The following is a 21874-nucleotide window of genomic DNA, read 5'->3' as shown; positions in this document are numbered from 1 at the left end:
CAGAATAGAAGTCAATCAATGTGTGTTTTTCAAAGACTAATTCTTAAACTTTTTCATTGGGGTGTGTTCTATTCAGAAGTGTTCCTAAGCCCAATTCCCTTTGATGACTTTACCACCCACTGTGAGAGCTTTGGAGGCCTGACAAGTGTGGGGATACGTCATCTTTATTGGAAATTCTGTTTGGAACGACCTTACAGCTTAACTATCATGATTATTCTCCCTTCGAAGTGCTCTCCGAAGGCATCATTTAAGTCGTTTGGAACACGGTTGGTTTCCCCCAATTTTAGTTTTAATATCTCGACTTGCCTAGTACAATTTACATAAATGCAAGTAGACTTTCTTTTCCTCTTATCAAAATAATACAAGAAGTCAATAGATTGAATTACCTTTAATTCGCATTAATTACCTTTAAATTAAGGATTAATAAATGTTTAGCCCAAAAACTGTTTTGAAAACATTTGGTCGTATATCTATCGCCCTCTAGTGAATGAGCAAGTGTAATTACAAATTCATCGAACGCTTTTATTGGCTCCACTGCAGTCAAACGTCATCACTTGGGGCGGGAAATAAAAAGGCGCTGGCCAATGAATTCATATATGCAAATCAGATTCAAAATTTTCCCGGGAAATCTGAGTTTCGCGGGAGGACCTTTCGCGCGTAAACCTCATCCCCTACTTCATTGTCCGCTTCCTGGAGCCATTTTTCGCTCTACAGGGAGGGAGTTTGCATCGCATTTTAATCGCTTACATCGGCTATTATAGGATTGAGCAATTTCACACATATTATAACAGTGCTTTCCTGACACTGTGCGCTTTGATAATTTATGATCATTTTAAATCTACGCACACGGATTTTATAGAAAACGAGCCTTGAATCAAAAGCGGGACAAAGGGAACTACGCATCTGAAGATCATGAGAAAAGGGGGTTCCTCGCTCCCAGGACAAGTAATGTTTTCAAGGGTTAGAGCTTCTCCCCGTGAGCAAAACGGTGTTTATAACGCGGTTTCTGATCGGCAATGTGCAGGTTATTCCAGTGCAAGTCGTATACATATTAACACACCGCCGTCCACTAGTATAGTTTGTGTACCCGAGGCTTCTGTTGACAGTGTGTACACAACTCCTCTGCAAGTACCGACGCACGGGACTGGACTGCGACCCACATTAGGACGACCGCCGGTAAATGTCTGCTTAAATTCTGTGTTTTGTAGAGTCTCATGCACATCCAGTCCTGCAAATGTTAAGTCGGTAGGCTAAGTCCTCCTAGCCTGCTTCTGTGGCTACTACTGGTGCTTCTCAATGTAGACTCAATATCTAAAGCAGGCAGTTTAATTATACAACTCAGAACCTGCCTGCATGCTTAAGGTATTTAACAAATTAAGACCTTTAACCTCCCCCAAAAATGGTTCAGGACGTATGACGATTGTTTACTGTACTGGAAATACAAGCATGCATATTTCCGCAATGTAGTAAGTGCATGTTTAGTGAAATAACTTCACTTAACTGCTTTAGTCAATCTGTGTATAACCGTATTAGACGAGATTTTTCAATGCCTTTTGTAACTCTAACTTTAAGGAATACTAAAGTAATATTTATAAATCGCTTCGTTGTCCAGTTGCATATCTTAGAACTTGATTTCATGTTTTCCCCTCATGTTTTTCATGTTTTTAAGTCTTGACATAGACTATATGTGTTTGGGAGTTTGCTTTCCAAGTAAAAGATTGAATTTGTTAAGTCTAGGCCCTGGTTTGTTTTCTTAGGATGGGGGGATGGAGTCATTTCTGAGCTCGCGGACCTTGTGCTAAGCCGAATGCTTTGCTAACTGCGTTTTTTATTGTTCATTATTGCATTACTGGCATTTGTTTGTAGATTAATATGGAATAAATAACGTCGATGGCATTCGAATTGCTCCAAAACTTAACCCGCTAATAAGAGCTCGAACTGTACTTCGTTTACTACCTATTAAGACGACAGCAGTGTTTTTGCTAGATGCAAAATGCATAAAAATAAATCCTCGACCCGTCTATATTTATCTCCGCGAGTCAGTGGAAGTTCTTAGATGGCGTTAAGGTTACACTCTGGTAATGGTGGACAGCCATTTTGCCACCCCCATCCTGTGTTGACTTCTGCATTTGAATTGGTAACCTATATTACCAAGCAAAAGTAGAGAGTAATGAAAATCTAATGTCTGCTGCTTTTTATGTCAGATCATGTTATTACCCTGGAAAATAAGCTATTTTTTGTATTTTGATATGCAAGGCCCTACCTAGTCTTGATTCTCTTATTGATAGTGACATGACTGATAATATCTGTAGATGTATGGCTTCTTAAGATTACCAGACAGTCATACTTATTTGGCGCATTAACAGTGTGTCTGTTTAACAGACTTTGTTTAATGGCTAATGGACATTTTTCTGTTTTAAATGAGTGTAAATATTGTGTAAAATAAGTTCATTTGGTTTCGGCAGTTTTGTTGCTGAAGCTATCTGTTGCTATCATTTAATATTGTAAGCATGTATAGGTAGGCCTCTATAGTCTCGGCATTATTTCGAACATTGGTTGTTGGAAAAACCTATATTGGTTGACCATGATTTTTCTCTTGTCACACTGGCTTCACTGTATTTTGTTACCTGAGTAGGATGGAATGGGATGAGCTATTTAGGTAACCTGTATTCATTATCATTACTCTAGTTTTGCATGAAAGATATTCAAATATTTTACACATTAATGGTTACTTTTTTTCCCTCAATTGTAGGCTAAAAGGAGGCTGGAGCTGGACATCACAGACCATCAATACAGTGAGCCAGCTAAAACACTTCGAAGTCAGAAAGGAGCTCTTAAACTGAAGATCCCCAAAGGTATCAAGTTTAGTGCGTCATGCTGCAGTTGTTTAAGTTTAAGTGCGCTGTCATCTATAAAAGTAGTAGTAGTTCACCCAAAAATGAGAATTCTATCATTTTCAGCATTAAAATATTCACGGAAGCTGTCATGTCATGTTGTTCTGAACCTTTCTGTGGAACAGAAAGGAACTGCTGTACTGTCTCTGGCTGTCTTTTCAATACAGTGGCAGTTTATGATGATTCTGCTTTTAAGCTTCAAATAAAGATGCAAAAGTAGTCCATATGATTTCTTCATATTCCAAGATCGGGTTTGGTGGAAAACAACCCAAAATGTAAGTCATTATTCTGTGAAAATCTTGCACGTTCATGAGAGGACTGATACTTCCATCCTTTTTTAAAGATGCACTCTGTAATTGTTTGAATTTGTCATCTTAAACTTACACTGACATCTAGGTTCCTGGATGCAGCATCATTCAAACAATTATTAGATACCGATGCCATTTGTAAAAATGTACACTTCACAGTTAGCCATGAATAATTTAACACATGAGTTGAAGTGTCAATTAACAGGGTGGTTACTGAGATTAAGAACAGTATTTGGCTGGTCATGTGGTCCTAACATGGCAGCCCCCATGTATGGACCTCTAAAATAAAACTGCTTTTTTTTTTTTTTTAAGGTTACTGATATGACAAGTCTTTTTCTCATGTGACTGGTCATGATTTTATACTTCTGTTTCAAAATTACTATTCTATGGAAGTTAAACTTTTTTTATTTTATTTAATGAGGAAATCATTACAGAGTTCACCTTTAAAGCTGGAAAGCAGAATTCACTACTATTATACTGAAAATAGTGTGAGTTATGCACAAAGTCATTCATGTGGGTTTGGTACGACATGAGATGGAGTAAATGACCAATTTCAATTTTGGGTGAGCTATCCCTTTGTCATGTTATCACATTTGATCCAGTGTTTAAGAACAGTATTGGCCCCTTCCTGATGGACAGTTATGTCTGATTGAATGACCTCTTACATTTCAGCTCCCAAAACTCCACCAGAGAAGACCCGTTATGACACATCCTTGGGGTTCTTGACAAAGAAGTTCTGTGAGCTGCTGGCCCAGTCCTCAGATGGAGTGCTGGATCTGAATAAAGCTGCGATTGTGCTCAACGTCCAGAAGAGACGTCTTTATGACATCACCAATGTGCTGGAGGGTGTGCACCTCATCAAAAAGAAGTCAAAGAACAACATCCAATGGCTGTAGGTTGCTTACAATTACAGTTATTTACAAATGTCTTAGTTTTCATAATGAATAATTATTTATTATGAAAACTATCAAATTTTTTTTTCTTGGCACATAAATACAGTGCTAAAAATGTTGGCAGGGCAAGTAGCAGGGTTCCCTCGCATCCTGGAAAACTGGAATTTTGCAGTGCAGTTTTCCAGTTATGGAAATGTCATGATAATAAGAAAAATGCCTAAATGTCCTGGGGGAAAAAAAATTGTCTTGGAAAATATTTTTGTAAATAAAACAGTTTGATTGTATCACTGACAAGGTTTTTGTTACATGTACAAAAACATTCTAACGATTGGGATTCTGGATAGGTGTCTCATACACACATTCCTATCGTTTTGTCACTGCCGGCGGCTGCGTATTGTGAAACAACATCAACAGTTGACTGTCATGAACCTTTAAGACAACAAAGACGGTCAGATTTTTTTGAAAATGAATTCATACACTGAAGTGGTAGTGGCGATGCAGTCTTTACACCTCAGGTGTATTTTTCAATAATTCAATGATGGGAGTCCACATATACCATGATCATCACATGTAGGGTCCTATGATTTCCATGATGCGGAAAACGCTGACAGAATCACTGAATCCGGTCAAAAATTTTTCATTAAATATGGAATGTCATGGAATTGTACATATTTGGGACAAATTAATATTTAAATGCACAATCACATTAAAATTGTGATATGTCCTAATGTGGTTAAGGCTGTGAAAGGCTGTGATTTTATTAAATCAGTGTATATAATATGCATGTGCACCACATTTCAAAATGAATGTGTGAAGCCGGTCAATCACTGAAAAGACATCATGATTAGGGCTGCATGATAATGTTTAAAAATAAAAGGCAAGGTTATTTTTCTCAGTTTTAATCACAAATATTCAAGATTCTGTCATTTGAGGTTTTTTTTTTTTTTTTTTTTTTTTTTTTGTAGTGCTACACGATTTGGACAAAAAAAAAAAAAATCGCTGTTGCAACTGCTTAGATATTCTAAAATGGGGAAAAAAGCATTAAAATTACGTTTAAACAGCGTCTCTCTTGCTGAACAAGGTGTATAAACTACAAACTACTAGGTGATTGCTTTTGGCCAAAATTAAGTCATGTTTGCACATGCTATTTGTAAACTTCTGCGGCTAAATATTTCAGAGCGTGCTCGAAAGTGATTGGTCAGTAGCAAACTTCTGAAGGGAGAGTGATAGGTCAGTTGTGTTGGAAATGGACTTCGAAAAAGCTTGTGATTTGGTCGATCATCTATAAACCAGCTATACTGAACACTTTACCTGGTTGCATTACGAGTAATTGTGCAGCCCTAATCATGGTCATCAAACTCACTTTGTATGTGTAGTATATGTATGAGTGAGAGCTCTGAAACATGCTGCACATACAGTCTATATAATTATTTAATGAAATCACAGCTTTTGGGGGTTTAATAATCGCACTGGGCCATGCAGCAATCTGCTTATTTGGAGTTAAGAAACTACTGTCAAACTACTGCTGCTCCTTATTCATATGCAGTCTGCTTAGGGCACCAGCTCCCTAGGGGGGCACCAGAAACTCCACCGCCTGTCTTTCCTCACACGTTATACATTATTCAAGGTCCTGATATCAGTCGTGGAACACAGACAATCGCCTCGCACCATGCCTTGCACCCATGTCCAGGAAATGTCCTGGACAATTGAGCCTTGAAAAGAGTGGGAACCCTGAAGCAGACATCTTAACTATTTGCCTGACGGGGCCAACAGGAAAAAAATCCTTTTGAGCACTAAACTGTGGGATGAGTCAAAAGCTCTAAGGGTTTACATGTTTTAATTCCGGCAGAGGCCCCAGTCTGCCATCAGAGGGAGAGCTGCCATCTCTTTCGATGTCTAGTCACAGTCTGGCCAGAGAGATGCTGGAGCTCACGCAGGAGGAGAGACGACTAGATGAACTAATACAGACCTGCACACGTAACGTCCAGCAGATGACTGAAGAGATCCATAACCAAAAATATCCTTTACTAGCAATTTGTTATCTTAAGAGCAGTGAAAGCAAAAGTAGGAATGTACGCCTTGTAATTGCCTGGCTTGTCCTTAACTTTTTGCACATATGCCTATGTAACCTATCAGGATATCCGAAGAATAAAAAGCCTTCAAGACCAAACCGTCATAGCGGTCAAAGCACCATCTGAAACGAAGCTGGAGGTGCCTGACCCAAAGGAGGTAATGCTTCTAATTTTTGATTGATTTGTGTTGGTTATGGCAATATGTAAAGGCCAAATCACTGTAAGAACTAAAAAGTGATGACGGGCCTATTCATACCAGAAGCAAAACAAAAAGGCATGGTGTTCTTTTACGTACTACTTGATGTCGCGATTATACAGTTTTACTATTAACCGCATTTAAAAATTTCAGTTACTTTAACTAGGAATTTAGAACATTAGAATCAAATGAAATTTTCACGTCGAAATAATATTATATATAAATATACAAAATTACTTGCACTATTTTTAAACAAATACAAATAGATAATATAACCCTAGTCATCAGAGCATACATTCATAACTATCAACACTACTGAAACACTATACTATACCACTGATTCCCTTCTCATAACTTCCAAGCATTTATACATTTACACCCAAAATATACATCCCCCTCATTAACTTGAAAGTTGATTAGTTTGCACCCCTACTTTGCTTTACTGACCTCAGCTCCTCCATGGTCACTATCGTCCTTCTTACTTTTTTAGTTAGCCAGTCTTTCAGACTAATCTAAAAAACAAGATAAGTGTACAGGACAAAGTTTCACCAGTTTAGTCTAAGTTTGTATCTCAGTGAAGTTGGCACCCCATATCAGGGATTCTTAAACTTTCTCTGCCCAGGGTCCAAATATGACATTTTGTGTGTACCTAGGACCCACACTTGCTGTATTTGCTATATCCATTAGTTTACTCGCTTTTAATGACAAGCATTTCTGATTTATTCTTTCTCGGACAAAAATAATTAAAAAAAAAAAAAATAATGGAAATTTAAACATTTGAACAAGCACACAAACATGAACACTCGAATTTTTGAAATAAAGAGAAAATCTCTTGAAACTAATCAAATCAATTCCATCCAGTTTGAGCTTGAAAGCATTATATTTTTAAACCCTACAAACATGTACCATGGCAACCATAGTTCTGCCAAAAATACCAAAGTGACCAATTATTGTTAATAAAATAAAAACTATAAATATGCAAACACAAAACTGGTGGCAACTTTCCAAATCATGTCCAATCAATTAAACAAAAACTTGTGAGTAATAGTTTGAACAGAACTGATACGATCAATAGTGTCAGTTGACCATTATTAGTCATACTGAGGTCTTTTTCTATTTCAGATTGAACTATGAAAAATTTAGTGCAGTACAGAGCAATTGTAATTTTTTTGTAAGCAACTTGCATATCCCACTTTGATAGTCAATACTTGTGTATTTCTGATCATCTTTACCGTTTTTATAATTCTTAACCATTTTCCTGACTTGAACTGCTTTTCGTCTTGTTCCCAATTTTCACGGCTTTTTATCGAGTTAAGGGGGCTGCTGCATGAGGAGATGATACACTGTTGAGCCAAAACATTATGACCACTCAGGTGAAGCGAGTAACGTTGATCATCTCCGAACAAGGCCACATGTCTAGGTCTGGGTAGATTAGATGTTTAGCGAACAATCAGTTCTCGTATTCAACGAGTTGAATGCAGGAGAAATGGGCAGGAGTAAAGACCTGGGTGACTTTGACAAGGGCCTAATTGTTATGGCCAGACAACTAGGTCAAAGAATATCTGAAACAGCAAGGCTTGTGGGGTGCTCACGGTCAGCAGTGGTGAGCACTTACCGACAGTGGTCCGAGGAGGGTCAAACGGGCAACAGGGTGTTGGGCGCCCTAGGCTCATCAATGCGCAAGGGCAGCGATCCCGTCTGGTCCGAAATGACAGAAGGTCTACTGTGGCACAAGTCACACTTTTTTTTTTTTAATGATGGTTATGGGAGGAATGTGTCTCAACACAGTGCATCCCACCCTGCGTATAGGGGTGCGTAGCTGTAGACCGGTCAGAGTGCCCATGATGACCTGTCTACTGCCAGAAGTGCTTACAATGCGCAAGTGAGCGTCGGAACTGGACCTTGGAGCAGTGGAAGAAGGTCACCTGGTACAATAAGTCCCATTTTCATTCACATCACGTGGACAGCCATGTACATGTGTGCCATTTACCTGGGGAAGTAATGGCACCAGGATGCACTGGGGGAAGACGACAGGCCGGTGGATGGAGTGAGATGTTCTGGGCAATGTTCTGCTGGAAAACCCTGGGTCCGGCCATTCATGTGGATGTCAATTTGACACATGCCACCTACTGAAACATCGTTGTATCCGTGTATATTCTTGATGCTCCTCACTCTTTCTGATACTTAAATCAGTCTATTCAAAACCGCCACAAACAAATTGAGGAATTTGTCATTCTGTTTGCCGAGTGTATATGGTAACACTAGTGTCATGAAAATGTCAAGCTTGAGTGACCGCTTTTCTGCCTCACTTCATATCATGGAGGAGAGAGTCTGCCTATCAAATGGTATTGTGGAGTGACATCATTCTAAGCAAAGAGCTGAAAGACTGTCCCAGCCAGTGCAACAGCATGGAAGAATGGACTGAAGAGAGTTAATTTCCTTCACTCAAAGTTTTGCACATTTATTAAAATACGTTGCGATCCAACATGTATGGCTATGCAACCCAATTTGCTAGCATTGCATTGCGTCAAGAATGTTAATGAATATAAACATGTTACATTTCAGCAGCGGTGCTCCTATTTAATCAGTGGTGGTGCGCAAAAAAAAAACCCAACACCGTTGTTTGGGTGCATTTATATGACTGCGATTTCTAAAGAAATTAAAACATGAAGGCAGAAGTCATGAAAGTACACATCCTAAAAATGGGACTGGCCGTTCCACTAGTTGTCCAAAAACGACTAGTTTGTTTAATAATTTAGCTGTGGTGCTTTTAAAGGGATGAACTGAGAAATGCAACTGTTTGGAATGTTTAAGCGTGCTGACCGTATGCGGTGCATTTGTGTGCAGTTGCTATCAGCATGGTAAACTTTAAATGATGATTTAATATGCAACTTCTCAAAGCATTGCTTGTGTACAAATTAACCGCGTTCAACAATAAATTTACATTTTAGTTATCACACTTTAAATTGCCTGCTGTACGCAATGTTCCTGTTATTATGCGAAGTCCTCAGGTTTATTTGTTAGGTGTTGTGAACAGATGAAAGGACAGTATTTTTATGGAGTCTGCTGCCTATTTGAAATGGTGAGGTGTCTGACAGACAGATAATTGCGTTATTAAATTGTTGCAGAAGAAAACAAATGTTGGACGCTGTGAACATGTTGCATACCCTCAATCTTACAGCTATGCACTCTTGAAACAACTCTGGTTACATTGAGGTGCATCATTTTGTGGCCTGGATGCACATAAGCAGTGTTGTGCCCTATGTTGGAACGTCTTTTATAACAATACCTGCTATTTATTTGTTGTGTATTTTATCAGTTTTTCTATTGTAGGGCTGTGCTTAGCATCTACACTTACTGAGCACTTTATTAGGAACACTATGGTCCATATAAAGTGCCCAACATGGTCTTCTGCTTTTGTAGCACATCCGCCTCAAGGTTTGATGTGTTGTGCATTTTGAGATGCTATTCTGCTCACTACAATTGTACAGAGTGGTTATCGGAGTTACTGTATCCTTTCTGTCAGCTAGAACCAGTCTGGCCATTCTTTGTTGACCTCTTATCAACTAGGCATTTATGTCCGTAGAACTGCCGCTCACTGGATATTTTTATGTTTTTGGCACCATTCTGAGTAAACTCTCGAGACTGTGGTGTGTGAAAATCCCAGGAGATCAGCAGTCACAGAAATGCATAAAAACCAGCCTGTCTGGCACCAACAGTCATGCCATGCTCAAAACCACTGAGATCACATTTTTCCCCATTCTGATGGTTGATTTTAAACATTAACTGAAGCTCCTTGCCAGTATCTGCATGATTTTATGCATTGCACTGCTGCCACATGATTGGCTTATTAGATAATCGCATGAATAAGTAGGTGGTCAATGTGTTCCTAATAAAGTGGTGAGTGAGAGAGAGTGTGTGTATGTGTCTGTAAAATATATAATATACACACACACACACACACACACACACACACACACACATATATATATATATATATATATATATATATATATATATATATATATATAATATATATATTATAATTTACTATATACAGTATAAAACATATATATTAGAACATTTTCCACATGTAAATAAAACATTTCATGGTTCTTAACAGGTTATTTAAATTTACGGTGATATTTTTAACCGCAGTTAATGGTAAAATGGTGTAATTGCGACATCCCTAGTCAGTTCTAGTACCAGGCAAATGACCCATAAGCTTCAGGAAGAGCTGTGTTGCCAGGTATGCTTGCTCGCACAAGGAACATGAAAGGAAAGCTTGCATTTTATTGTCTTCACTAGATGACTAAATATCAAAATCTACAGTCTGAAAATATATAATTTCTGTCATCGGATGGATTTATGTGCCAGTTGTAAAAAGGTCTATTGGAATGTGTTTCGATTTGAAGTTTTGTTTGTGGACAATCTATTTTTAATTTTTTGAATAGGCTTTAATTTTCAGTGAGTGTGTTCACATGCACGTTCTTACACAATTATGCTTAACCCTATACCGATTTTGTGTTGCATGTAAATGCCTTTACTGTATTTCTTAATGTGCGCATGCCTCGTCATGGTTTGACTTCGAAAGCAGAGAATAACTATTTTTAAATCTTATGTATAGTGCGTTCAGAAAGTATTCAGACCCCTTCATTTATTTTCACATTTTATGTTGCAGCATTATGCTAAAATGCTTTAAATTATGTATTTTTACACATCAGTCTACACTCCATACCCCATAATGACAAAGCTAAAACCAGATTTAAAAAAAAAAAATAAATAAAACTGAAATATCACATTGACATAAGTTTTCAGACCCTTTGCTATGATATTTGAAATTTAGCTCAGGTGCATCCCATTTCTCTGGATCATCTTTGAGATGTTTCTACACTTTGATTGGAGTCCACCTGTGGCTAATTTCATTGATTGGACATGATTTAGAAAGGCACACACCTCTCTATATAAGGTCTCACAACTGAACATGCATATCAGAGCAATAAACCAAGCCATGAGGTCAAAGTAACTGTCTGCAGAGCTCAGAGACAGGATTGTGTCAAGGAACAGACCTGGGGAAGGCTACAAAAAGAATGTCAGCTGCATTGAAGGTTCCCAAGAGCACAGTGGCCTTCAGAATTCTTAAATGGAAGAAGTTTGGAAAAACCTGGATTCTTCCTAGAGCTGGCCGCCTGGCCAAACTGAGCAATCCGGGGAGAAGGGCACTGGTTAGAGAGGTGACCAAGAACCTGATGGTCACTCTGGTTAAGTTCCAGAGATCATGTGTGGAGATGGGAGAACTTGCAGAAGGACAACCATCACTGCAACACTCCACCGATCTGGGCTTTATGGCAGAGTGTCCAGATGGAAGCCTCTCTTCAGTGCAAGACACGTAAAAAAGCACCTAAATGACTCTGACTGTGAGAAACAAGATTCTCTGGTCTGATTAAACAAAGATTGAACTGTGTGGCCACAATTCCAAGCGTTGTGTCTAGATGAAACCAGGCACCGCTCATCACCTGCGCAGTACCATCCCCATGGTGAAGCATGGTGGTGGTACCATCATGCTGTGGGGGTGTTTATCAGTGGCTGGGACTGGGGGACTAGTCAGGGCTGAAGGAACACTGAATGCTGCAAAATACAGATATCCTTAATGAAAACTTGCTTCAGAGCACTCAGGACCTCAGACTGGGCCGAAGGTTCACCTTGCAACATGACAATGTTCCTTTAGCACACAGCCAAGACCATGCAAAAGTTGCTTAAGGACAACTCTGTGAATGTCCTTGAGTTGCCCAACCAGAGCCTGGACTTGAACCCAATTGAACATCTCTGGAGAGACCTGAAAATGGCTGTCCACCGATGGTCCCCATCCAACCTGACAGAGCTTGAGAGGATCTGCTGAGAAGAATGGCAGAAAATACGCAAATCCAAGTGTACAAAGCATGCCGCATCATACCTAAAGACTTGAGGCTGTAATCGCTGCCAAAGGTGCTTCAACTGAGTTCTGAGTTTAGGGTCTGAGTACTCATGTCAATGTGATATTTAAGTTTTTCTTAATACATTTGCAAAGTTATAAAAAAATCTGGCTTTTTGCTTTGTAATTATGGGGTATGTAGTGTTGATTGGTGTGAAAAAATAAAGCATTTTAGCATAAGGCTGCAACAACAAAATGTGAAAAAATGAAGGGGTCCGAATACTTTATGAATACACCATAAATTATTTTAAATACGCTGATTTTTGCTAGTTATCAAAGTATTGGTGTGCATGTAAACGAGCTCATTATGACTTGTTTTGGGTAACTTGAGTTGTTGCCAACTATGTTCGTTCTAGTAGAGGCAGCTGATTCTCATTGAGTGCTTTTATATGCACATCAATAAACTGATAACTACTAGAAATCCAACAACGTAAGAAACCCACGTTTACATTAGAGATGCGCACAAGTAATCGACAAATCGAGTAATCGTTCTGCACCAGCTAGTCCACTATATATAAAAAGAAAAACAAAAAAAAAAAAAAAAATACACAACTTGAATAAGTTGATACGTGTAATATTTTGGTTGTTATTGAGTTGTACTGTATCAGTATTCGGTTCATGTTAGTCAACCAACAGACGAGTGTTGCTTTTATCCATCCATCCATCTTCGACGCTTATCCAGGACTGGGTCGCGGTGGCAGCAGACTTAGCAAAGTAGGCCATACATCATTTTCCCCGGCCACATCCTCCAGCTCATCCTGGGGGATCCAGAGGTGTTCCCAGGCCAGCCAAGAGGTATAATCCCTCCAGCGTGTTCTTGGTCTTCCCCTGGGCCTCCTCCCAGTTGAACATGCCCGAAACACCTCTGCAGGAAGACAGCCAGGAGCCATCCTAATCAGATGCCCGAACCACCTCAACTGGCTCCTTTCATTGTAGAGGAGCAGTGGTTCTAAGATCTAGCTGGTATCGCATCCTTGCACAATAATTCTGGCTCCTTCACCACCAGTGAGGTCACATTCCATGTTTTAAAAGCCAGTTTCTGTAACCAAGGTCCAGCCTGCACAGGCCCCCGCCTTCGCCTGCTACCCGTTGGGCATCGCACCGGTCCCCTATTTCTCTCCTTGCAAGTGGTGGGCCCACAAGGCTGAGCCCAACTGGGCCTCATGGGTCAAAGCCCGGCCACTAGACACTCGCATGCGAGCTGCTCTTCCGGGCCTGGCTCCAGGAGAGGGCCCCGGTTTCCCTGTTCCAGGCGAGGTCACTTTTCTTCCTGCTGGCCACATCATAGGGGAGTTTTGGTTTTATGGTAGAAAAAAATACAAAAACCTCAGATGCTTATCGGACCAGTATGTGTGCATTAAATCTCTTAACGTGACACAGCGTGTTTTATAAAACACCAGCTTTCAACAGTTGTTTTCCTTGATTAACATGTGAAATTACATAAAGTCTTCCAAGACTTTTAAGGCAATACAGTGTACTTTTCCATAAAGCTGCTTTGAAACTATAAGTGTGCAGTTTGCCACCTACGGTCCTCAAGTCTAATGATGCATCTGGAGCATATGTTTTGGTAAAGAGAAAATGGCGTCGAATAGACCGGCACAGTTGCAACCTCTGCTAATGCACCTGAATTGCTCTGTAGATGGTCAGTTTTCTACAGAGAGTAGCTTTCCAATTAACTGTTAGTATGTTTAAACAGTTAATGACATCATAGTTCTGCACGCATTGGTGTATGGTTAAAAATGGCAAGTGGAGAAGATAAGCCGCTGTGAGAGAATCCCTCTGCATCACTCAAGTCTCCTGTCTGGAAAAGTTTTTGATTTGCAGTAATTTAAAACAGCAATGGTCAAAAACCATTGACAAAACGGTCACTGTTTGCAGATATTGCTTGACGCGAGTGCCGTAAAGTCTTAATAATACATCGAATATTAGAGCCATTTACGACGACAGTGACGTGCGGACAGCCATATGTAAAACATTAAGCACTTGGGTTGTTCATTGCCAAAGATATGTTAAAGTGTTTACCAAGTTAAGTATTCTTTGTTTGGATTTGACATTATTTATTTTTTCTGAACATAGCAAGTACCGATCCATACTGAAACAGTGACCCTAAAATCGTGATACAAACCAAACCCGGTCCGAATAATCACAGCAACAAGTTCCAACACAGTGCCATGTGACTTTCTGTCTGGGACAGAGAATGCTCGAAGTGCACACACCAGGCGAGTTCTTCCTTTTAAACTGCTGGACGGAGTGCAATTTAATGGAACTAAACACAGGGTCTTCAAAACACTTGTTTTTTTTTTTAAACTTTTATATTAACATGTTGACTATTTAATGGGTATTTCATTACTATAGATGGTTTGAAAATACACTGTTCAGTCAGCCACAGCGAAAAGTGGTGCGCTCTTGTTAAAATACAGTAACCTGAAGGAAGAGCAGAGAGAGGTTTCTGAACAGTCTTTTGAGTTGGCCAGCAAGTTGACATGACAAAATATTATGCATTATACACCAATCAGCCACAACATTAAAACCACCTGTCTAATATTGTGTAGGTCTCCATGCAGCCAAAACAGTGCCAACCAGCATCTCAGAATAGCATTCTGAGATGATATTCTTCTCACCACAATTGTACAGAGCGGTTATCTGAGTTACCATAGACTCTGTCAATTCGAACCAGTCTGGCCATTCTCTGTCGAACTCTCATCAACAAGGCATTTTCATCTGCAGAACTGCCGCTCACTGGATGTTTTTGTTTTTGGCACCATTCAGAGTAAATTGTAGAGACTGTTGTGTGTGAAAATCCCAGGAGATCAGCAGTTACAGAAATACTCAAACCAGCCCGTCTGGCACCAACAATCATCCGTGTGATTTATCTAATCAGCCAATTGTGTGGCAGCAGTGCATGAAATCATGCAGATACGGGTCAGGAGCTTCAGTTAATTTTCACATCAACCATCAGAATGAGGAAAAAATGTGATCTCAGTGATTTGGACTGTGGCATAATTGTTGGTGCCAGATGAGCTGGCTTGATTATTTTTGTAACTGCTGATCTCCTGGGATTTTCTCACACCACATGCTCTAGAATTGACTCCGAATGGTGCCAAAAACAAAAAACATCCAGTGAGCGGCAGTTCTGTGGATGGAAATGCCTTGTTGATGCCTTGTTTGAACCAGACTGGTTCGAACTGACAAAGTCTACGGTAACTCAGATAACCGCTCTGTACGATTGTGGTGAGAAGAATATCTGCTATTCTGAGATGCGGGTTTGCGCTGTTTTGTTGGCACGAGGGGGACCTACACAATATTATGCAGGTGGTTTTACTGTTGTGGCTGATCGATGTATTTTGATTATGCCATTTTGTTTGCACCTGTTGTAACAAACTACATTAAAACGGCCTATAATGAAAATGCGGGACACTAGAACATGTCTGTGTGCCCCCACCCCTTCGTACTTGAGTAGAAAAAATGACCAAAATAACTTAAGCCAAGCTTAAGCATAATCAGTATTAAATATTTCACATAAACGCGCTCATTAAATGTTAGACTACTATTTTTTTTTATTTTATATTATTTTTTTTACTTGTTCCCTTGTTGCGGTTGATCTTTCAGAGTTTACAGGTCCACTTGAGTAGCTCCAAGGGTCCCATTGATGCTTTCCTCTGCACTGATGGTGGTGATTCAGGCAGCCTGCTGCACAATGGCCTTGATGTGAATGGAAATCACACTGCCTTTTTCAAAGTCTCCCAAGGCAAGTACTGGCATGTTTACTCCTATGCACTACTGTATATTTGGCTGATAATTCTGACCCTCAAATGATTTATTCCCCTAAAGGATGGTGGTTACCAAATACCAAATTTCAACAATGGTTGTTACCAAATGGTGGTTACCAAATACCAAATTTCAACCATTACAACAATTCAAAATTATTGATACTATTTCGATTCCACAGCAAATCTAATACAAAGTTCTAAGTAAACTTCAGAATTTTAAGAAGTTATCAGCAATTAATCATAAAGCACTGTCAGTGATATAAGAAAAACACATTGTATTTGTTCCATCACTAAGTCTAACTGCTGTATGTGCAAATAAACTTTCTGATATTGAAGTATATGAAAAATAAGACTGGTCTTCATATTAAAAATAAATTTATACTATGTAAAGCTACAGAAGGTATCCAGCCAAGAGCAGTGTGTGGATTTCTCTGTACTTTTTTACACACCTACCCTAAAGTATAATTGCCTCCATTTTTTTTAATCTGTTTAGAAGGTTCTTCAGGTGGAATGGCTGATGGTGTCAAGATGAACGGCAGCTACAGCGGTAGCGTCAACGGGTATGGTCCCCTGACTGGCAGTGCCCCAATGTCACCCCTCAGTTCCTCCCTGTCCTCCATTCTTCAACAGCCAGATGAATCTATCCCGTTTGTGCCACTATCACCTGCCCTGCTCAATGAAGAATACATGCTGAGCTTGGGTGATGAGCAGGGTATAAATGATCTGTTTGACTCCTGTGACCTGGACATGCTAGCATTGGATGACTTGCTCAGGATATGAGCCTTCCTGGAGGTCAACACCAGGAATGTGACCTGGTTTCAGGTTGGTTGACAAGTGCTTGGGAGTTGTTGTATCAAACCTGTGAAGATCCAAGGATTAGGTAATGGGTTCAGCGGATATGAATCTGATAATGAACTAAATGTTGAATTGGTTTTAGTGTTCATGTCCCCCCCCCCCCCCCCCCCCATGATTTCCTTGTCTCCAAATTTGATATTGACTGTTTACACTTGGATCTTATGTTTAGACTTGCTGGTACAGAATCCATGGACTCTTGTCTGTGATATTTGCGTATGGGTAGTTGTACCCAGATAATGTAACAATGTAATTTTAAGCGTGACAAATTACATGAGTTGTGTGATTGTGTATAAACATCTGTCATACCATACTGTCTTTGTGATTGGCAACCCCTGCCTCCTTTAACCTCTGCCAATAATGCTAAAGAGTGTTTCTCTACACCTGTGTTTCTTTAAAGAATATTTCACACCAAAAAAGTTCACTAGTTGCCTTCATGTTGTTTCAAATCCATATGCCCACCTTTCTGCTGAACACAAAATGTCACAATTGCTGATTTCAATACAAAAGCAGTGGACGTTGCTTCAATTTAAAGCATAAATCCCCCAAAAGTGTCATAGTAGTCTGTGTAGCTTGTGTGTCATATTCCAAGTCTTCTAAATGCATACAATTACTTTGTATAAAGAACAGAACAATACCTGAAATATAACTCAAATCATTGTACTCATGTAGGCTATGCACAAATAAAATATGGCGGCACGTCAATAACACCAAACCACATTGGTTCTTGCGTGTTTTTTGTTCAAGCGTTTTGTCACAAGAACCAATTTGGTTTGATTTTGGGTGCTTTTAAAGCTTTAAGGCACATGCACATTTACATGTGCATGGCAAAATTAAATGTGTGTGTAACCAGCAAAAAAATAAAGCAGCCTCTTTATTGCTGGACTTTATACTGTGAGTGAAGTAAAAAAAACAAAACTTGCCGCTAAAATTATTCTTGTCCATTATGAATTTTCAGTGTAGCTGTGTACGAAGCACCACCCACACAAAGGTCACTGCCAAACCAAGCAACTTCCTATTGTTCAATGCGGCGAAATCACCTGTCAAAGTTTACCAAACTTGAACTCCACTTGAAATTTTTCGCCACCGGAAGTCGTAATCGCACAAATTCACCCGCGGAATTTCGCCGTGCCTTTTAAAGTGAGTCCTTATCAACTGCTGTTGTATAGAAATCATTGCAACATTCTTTAAAATATTTTGTTTTCCGCATAACGTTTATGGGTTTCAAACAATCGTGAGAATTCAGTTTAGGTTTAGGAAGAAATCCAGTCCCCAGAACCATGATTAAGAACTGTATATTGAATAGCTCTGCACTTAGACATTTATGACTTCATAATCTGGCACTCTCTTCCATGGAGAGAGGAAATTCTTGTCAATTGGGTAGCTAAATATCAAAGAAAGATCAGGGTGGTGTTTGTTAATTGAATGATCCAAAGAGCAGGTGCCTGCATCTCTCTGATGAATTTGGTGCTATATTGTTTATGCTTTTATGGTATATCTCAAAAAGTGAATGCGTTGTGCTTTAATCGGATGATTAGAATGAAAACCGAAATGTAAAATGAAAATTGATTTCCCACAATCGTCTCCTGAGCTATATAGTAGTGTTGCTTTTGTTACCAAAATTATTGGTACTGGCAAAGAACTTCCGTCTACTAGGTCATTTCTAATCCGTTTGGCAGGGTACATGTTTAAAATGTTCTGAGTTCTCCTGTACTTTTGGATTTTATTTTTTAGACTGAAAGTTGTATTTTAAATATGGCTCCTAATCTAGGTCACCATTAAAATGGAATGTATTTCAGTATCTGATGTGCTCTTCAGACTTTAGTCTGTGGCATAACTTCTTTAGTTGATTTAACATGTCTGTTGCAGTCTTCTTCAGATGTGGATTGTAAACAACCTTTTTATATATATATATATAACACACTCAGATATTGGAAGTGTATGGCTAATTTTTTTTCACAAATCACAATGTGAGATTTCTCAATATAGACCCAAATCTATGGTATCCTTATCTAAATGTTAGGATGAGACTGTGCCAATGATGATATTTGGACAAAATATCCCATATTCATACATTAAGTTGATTGCGTAAAGTATAAATGATAAATTACATGATATCCTCATTGAACTATGAGTCAAGACTGTTTTAAGGAACTACTTCTGATATGCTTCGTTAGAAAGCAAGCAGGTTATTATGGTACTCTTAAGCCCGTTAGAACGGGGTTTTTTTTTTTATTTTATTTTTTTTTTTTGCTTTTATTTTCCCCTTACTTTTCCAGTCCCTATGTTTTCACATCAGCTTTTTCAGATTTCCCCTTATGTTGCAGAGCCTTAAAATTCTGTGTAAATTGTTTTGTAATATCATTTGTGAAGGATTTGTCTTGACTTGAATGGATGTGGATTTATGAACGATTTGCACAAAATTCAGTTTCATGAATAAGGCTCACTGTGTACTAATAGTAATGCGTTTGTTCATTTGTGAAATGTTTGAAAATAGGTATTATTATGAGAAAACAAATTAGACAAGCAAATAAGTTGATTCTGTAGCATTGTACCTTCTCACACAAGGGCTCATCTGGAGTCTGAAATGTTTTTTTTTTTTTTTTTTTCAGTTGGAGGCAGTTTGTGTGCGTGAACATTTGAAGTGTTTTATATGTGGATTGAGACCTGCACATTGTTTGCAAATTTTTAATAAAGTAATGCATTTCTGCGCATTCAAGCCTCCTGTTCGGTCAGTCCTGCTATTGATAAAACTTTTAGATGGCCTGCAAAAGATAAGGATTTTGTACATGGTTTTGTTATCATGCTTCAAGTGTTAAATAACATGTTATTTTAAATGGATATTAACTTGGCATCACCAAGAGGAACTGTTTTTACTCTGTCCGTTGCAACTGGCTGAACCAGTGAAAAGGTTATGAGTTGACTGACTAAAATTATTTCAGAATAACAGAAGATTAAGAATGTAGAGCAAAGTCAAACTGTTGTAAAGTGAATGAAATGCTTTTTGGAAATGGCATGCTGAACCTTTCAATACCTTGTGTAAAATAAACTCAGCAAAAAAGAAACGTCCCTTTTTCAGGACACTGTATTCTAAAGAGAATTTCGTAAAAATCCAAATAACTTTACGGATCTTTATTGTAAAGGGTTTAAACAATGTTTTCCATGCTTGTTCAATGAACCATAAACAATTAATGAACATGCGCCTGTGGAACGGTCGTTAAGACACTAACAGCTTACAGATGGTAGGCAATTAAGGTCACAGTTATAAAAACTTAGGACACTAAAGAGGAAGACATCCTCCTCCCTCATGTGGTACCCTTCCTGCAGGCTCATCCTGACATGACCCTCCAGCATGACAATACCACCAGCCATACTGCTCGTTCTGTGCATGATTTCCTGCAAGACAGGAATGTCAGTGTTCTGCCATGGCTAGCGAAGAGCCCATATCTCAATCCCATTGAGCATGTCTGGGACCTGTTGGATCAGAGGGTGAGGGCTAGGGCTATTCCCCCCAGAAATGTCCAGAAACTTGCAAGTGCCTTGGTGGAAGAGTGGGGTAACATCTCACAGCAAGAACTGGCAAATTTGGTGCAGACCATGAGGAGGAGATGCACTGCAGTACTTAATGCAGCTGGTGGCCACACCAGATACTGACTGTTACTTTTGATTTTGACCCTCCCACCCCTTTGTTCAGGGACACATTATTCCATTTCTGTTAGTCACATGTCTGTGAAACTTGTTCAGTTTGTCTTTGTTGTTGAAACTTTGTTCATACAAATATTTACACGTTAAGTTTGCTGAAGATAAAAGCAGTTGAAAGTGAGAGGGCGTTTCTTTTTTTGCTTAGTTTATATTCCGTAGTAATCCTGTCTTGACTAAATAATGGTCATTCAGAATTAATGCTCGTTCCATTGTATTTGATGTGATTGCTGTGCAATATCTACATGGGCTTGTAAAGCACACTCCAAACAAAAGCTCTATGTAAGATTTTAAGGTATTAAGTGAAAACAAGAAATAACATGATTGTGAGAGATTCATGTAAAAAAAAAAAAAAAAAAAAATCCTAAAATGTTATTGCAAAAATATACAGGTGCATCTCAATAAATTAGAATGTCGTGGAAAAGTTCATTTATTTCAGTAATTCAACTCAAATTGTGAAACTCGTGTATTAAGTAAATTCAATGCACACAGACTGAAGTAGTTTAAGTCTTTGGTTCTTTTAATTGTGATGATTTTGGCTCACATTTAACAAAAACCCACCAATTCACTATCTCAAAAAATTAGAATACATAAGACCAATAAAAAAAACATTTTTAGTGAATTGTTGGCCTTCTGGAAAGTATGTTCATTTACTGTATATGTACTCAATACTTGGTAGGGGCTCCTTTTGCTTTAATTACTGCCTCAATTCGGCGTGGCATGGAGGTGATCAGCTTGTGGCACTGCTGAGGTGGTATGGAAGCCCAGGTTTCTTTGACAGTGGCCTTCAGCTCATCTGCATTTTTTGGTCTCTTGTTTCTCATTTTCCTCTTGACAATACCCCATAGATTCTCTATGGGGTTCAGGTCTGGTGAGTTTGCTGGCCAGTCAAGCACACCAACACCATGGTCATTTAACCAACTTTTGGTGCTTTTGGCAGTGTGGACAGGTGCCAAATCCTGCTGGAAAATGAAATCAGCATCTTTAAAAAGCTGGTCAGCAGAAGGAAGCATGAAGTGCTCCAAAATTTCTTGGTAAACGGGTGCAGTGACTTTGGTTTTCAAAAAACACAATGGACCAACACCAGCAGATGACATTGCACCCCACATCATCACAGACTGTGGAAACTTAACACTGGACTTCAAGCAACTTGGGCTATGAGCTTCTCCACCCTTCCTCCAGACTCTAGGACCTTGGTTTCCAAATGAAATACAAAACT

General features: G+C 39.0%; 1 protein-coding gene across 1 annotated transcript; it reads left to right on the top strand.

Moving 5' to 3' along the window:
- The first annotated feature begins 416 nt into the window (after positions 1 to 416).
- LOC127425481 (transcription factor E2F3-like) lies at positions 417 to 20004 on the top strand. The gene is made up of 7 exons (XM_051671536.1): positions 417 to 1176; positions 2753 to 2855; positions 3875 to 4094; positions 5945 to 6116; positions 6214 to 6324; positions 15944 to 16082; positions 16598 to 20004. Exons 1-7 carry the CDS (start codon positions 913 to 915, stop codon positions 16882 to 16884), a joined length of 1296 nt encoding a protein of 431 aa, XP_051527496.1. The 5' UTR covers positions 417 to 912; the 3' UTR covers positions 16885 to 20004.
- The last annotated feature ends 1870 nt before the right edge of the window (positions 20005 to 21874 follow it).

Source organism: Myxocyprinus asiaticus, chromosome 34 (assembly GCF_019703515.2).
Source record: "Myxocyprinus asiaticus isolate MX2 ecotype Aquarium Trade chromosome 34, UBuf_Myxa_2, whole genome shotgun sequence".
In the NCBI taxonomy this organism is placed as follows: domain Eukaryota; kingdom Metazoa; phylum Chordata; class Actinopteri; order Cypriniformes; family Catostomidae; genus Myxocyprinus; species Myxocyprinus asiaticus.
This window is presented reverse-complemented; position numbering and strand designations above follow the sequence as displayed.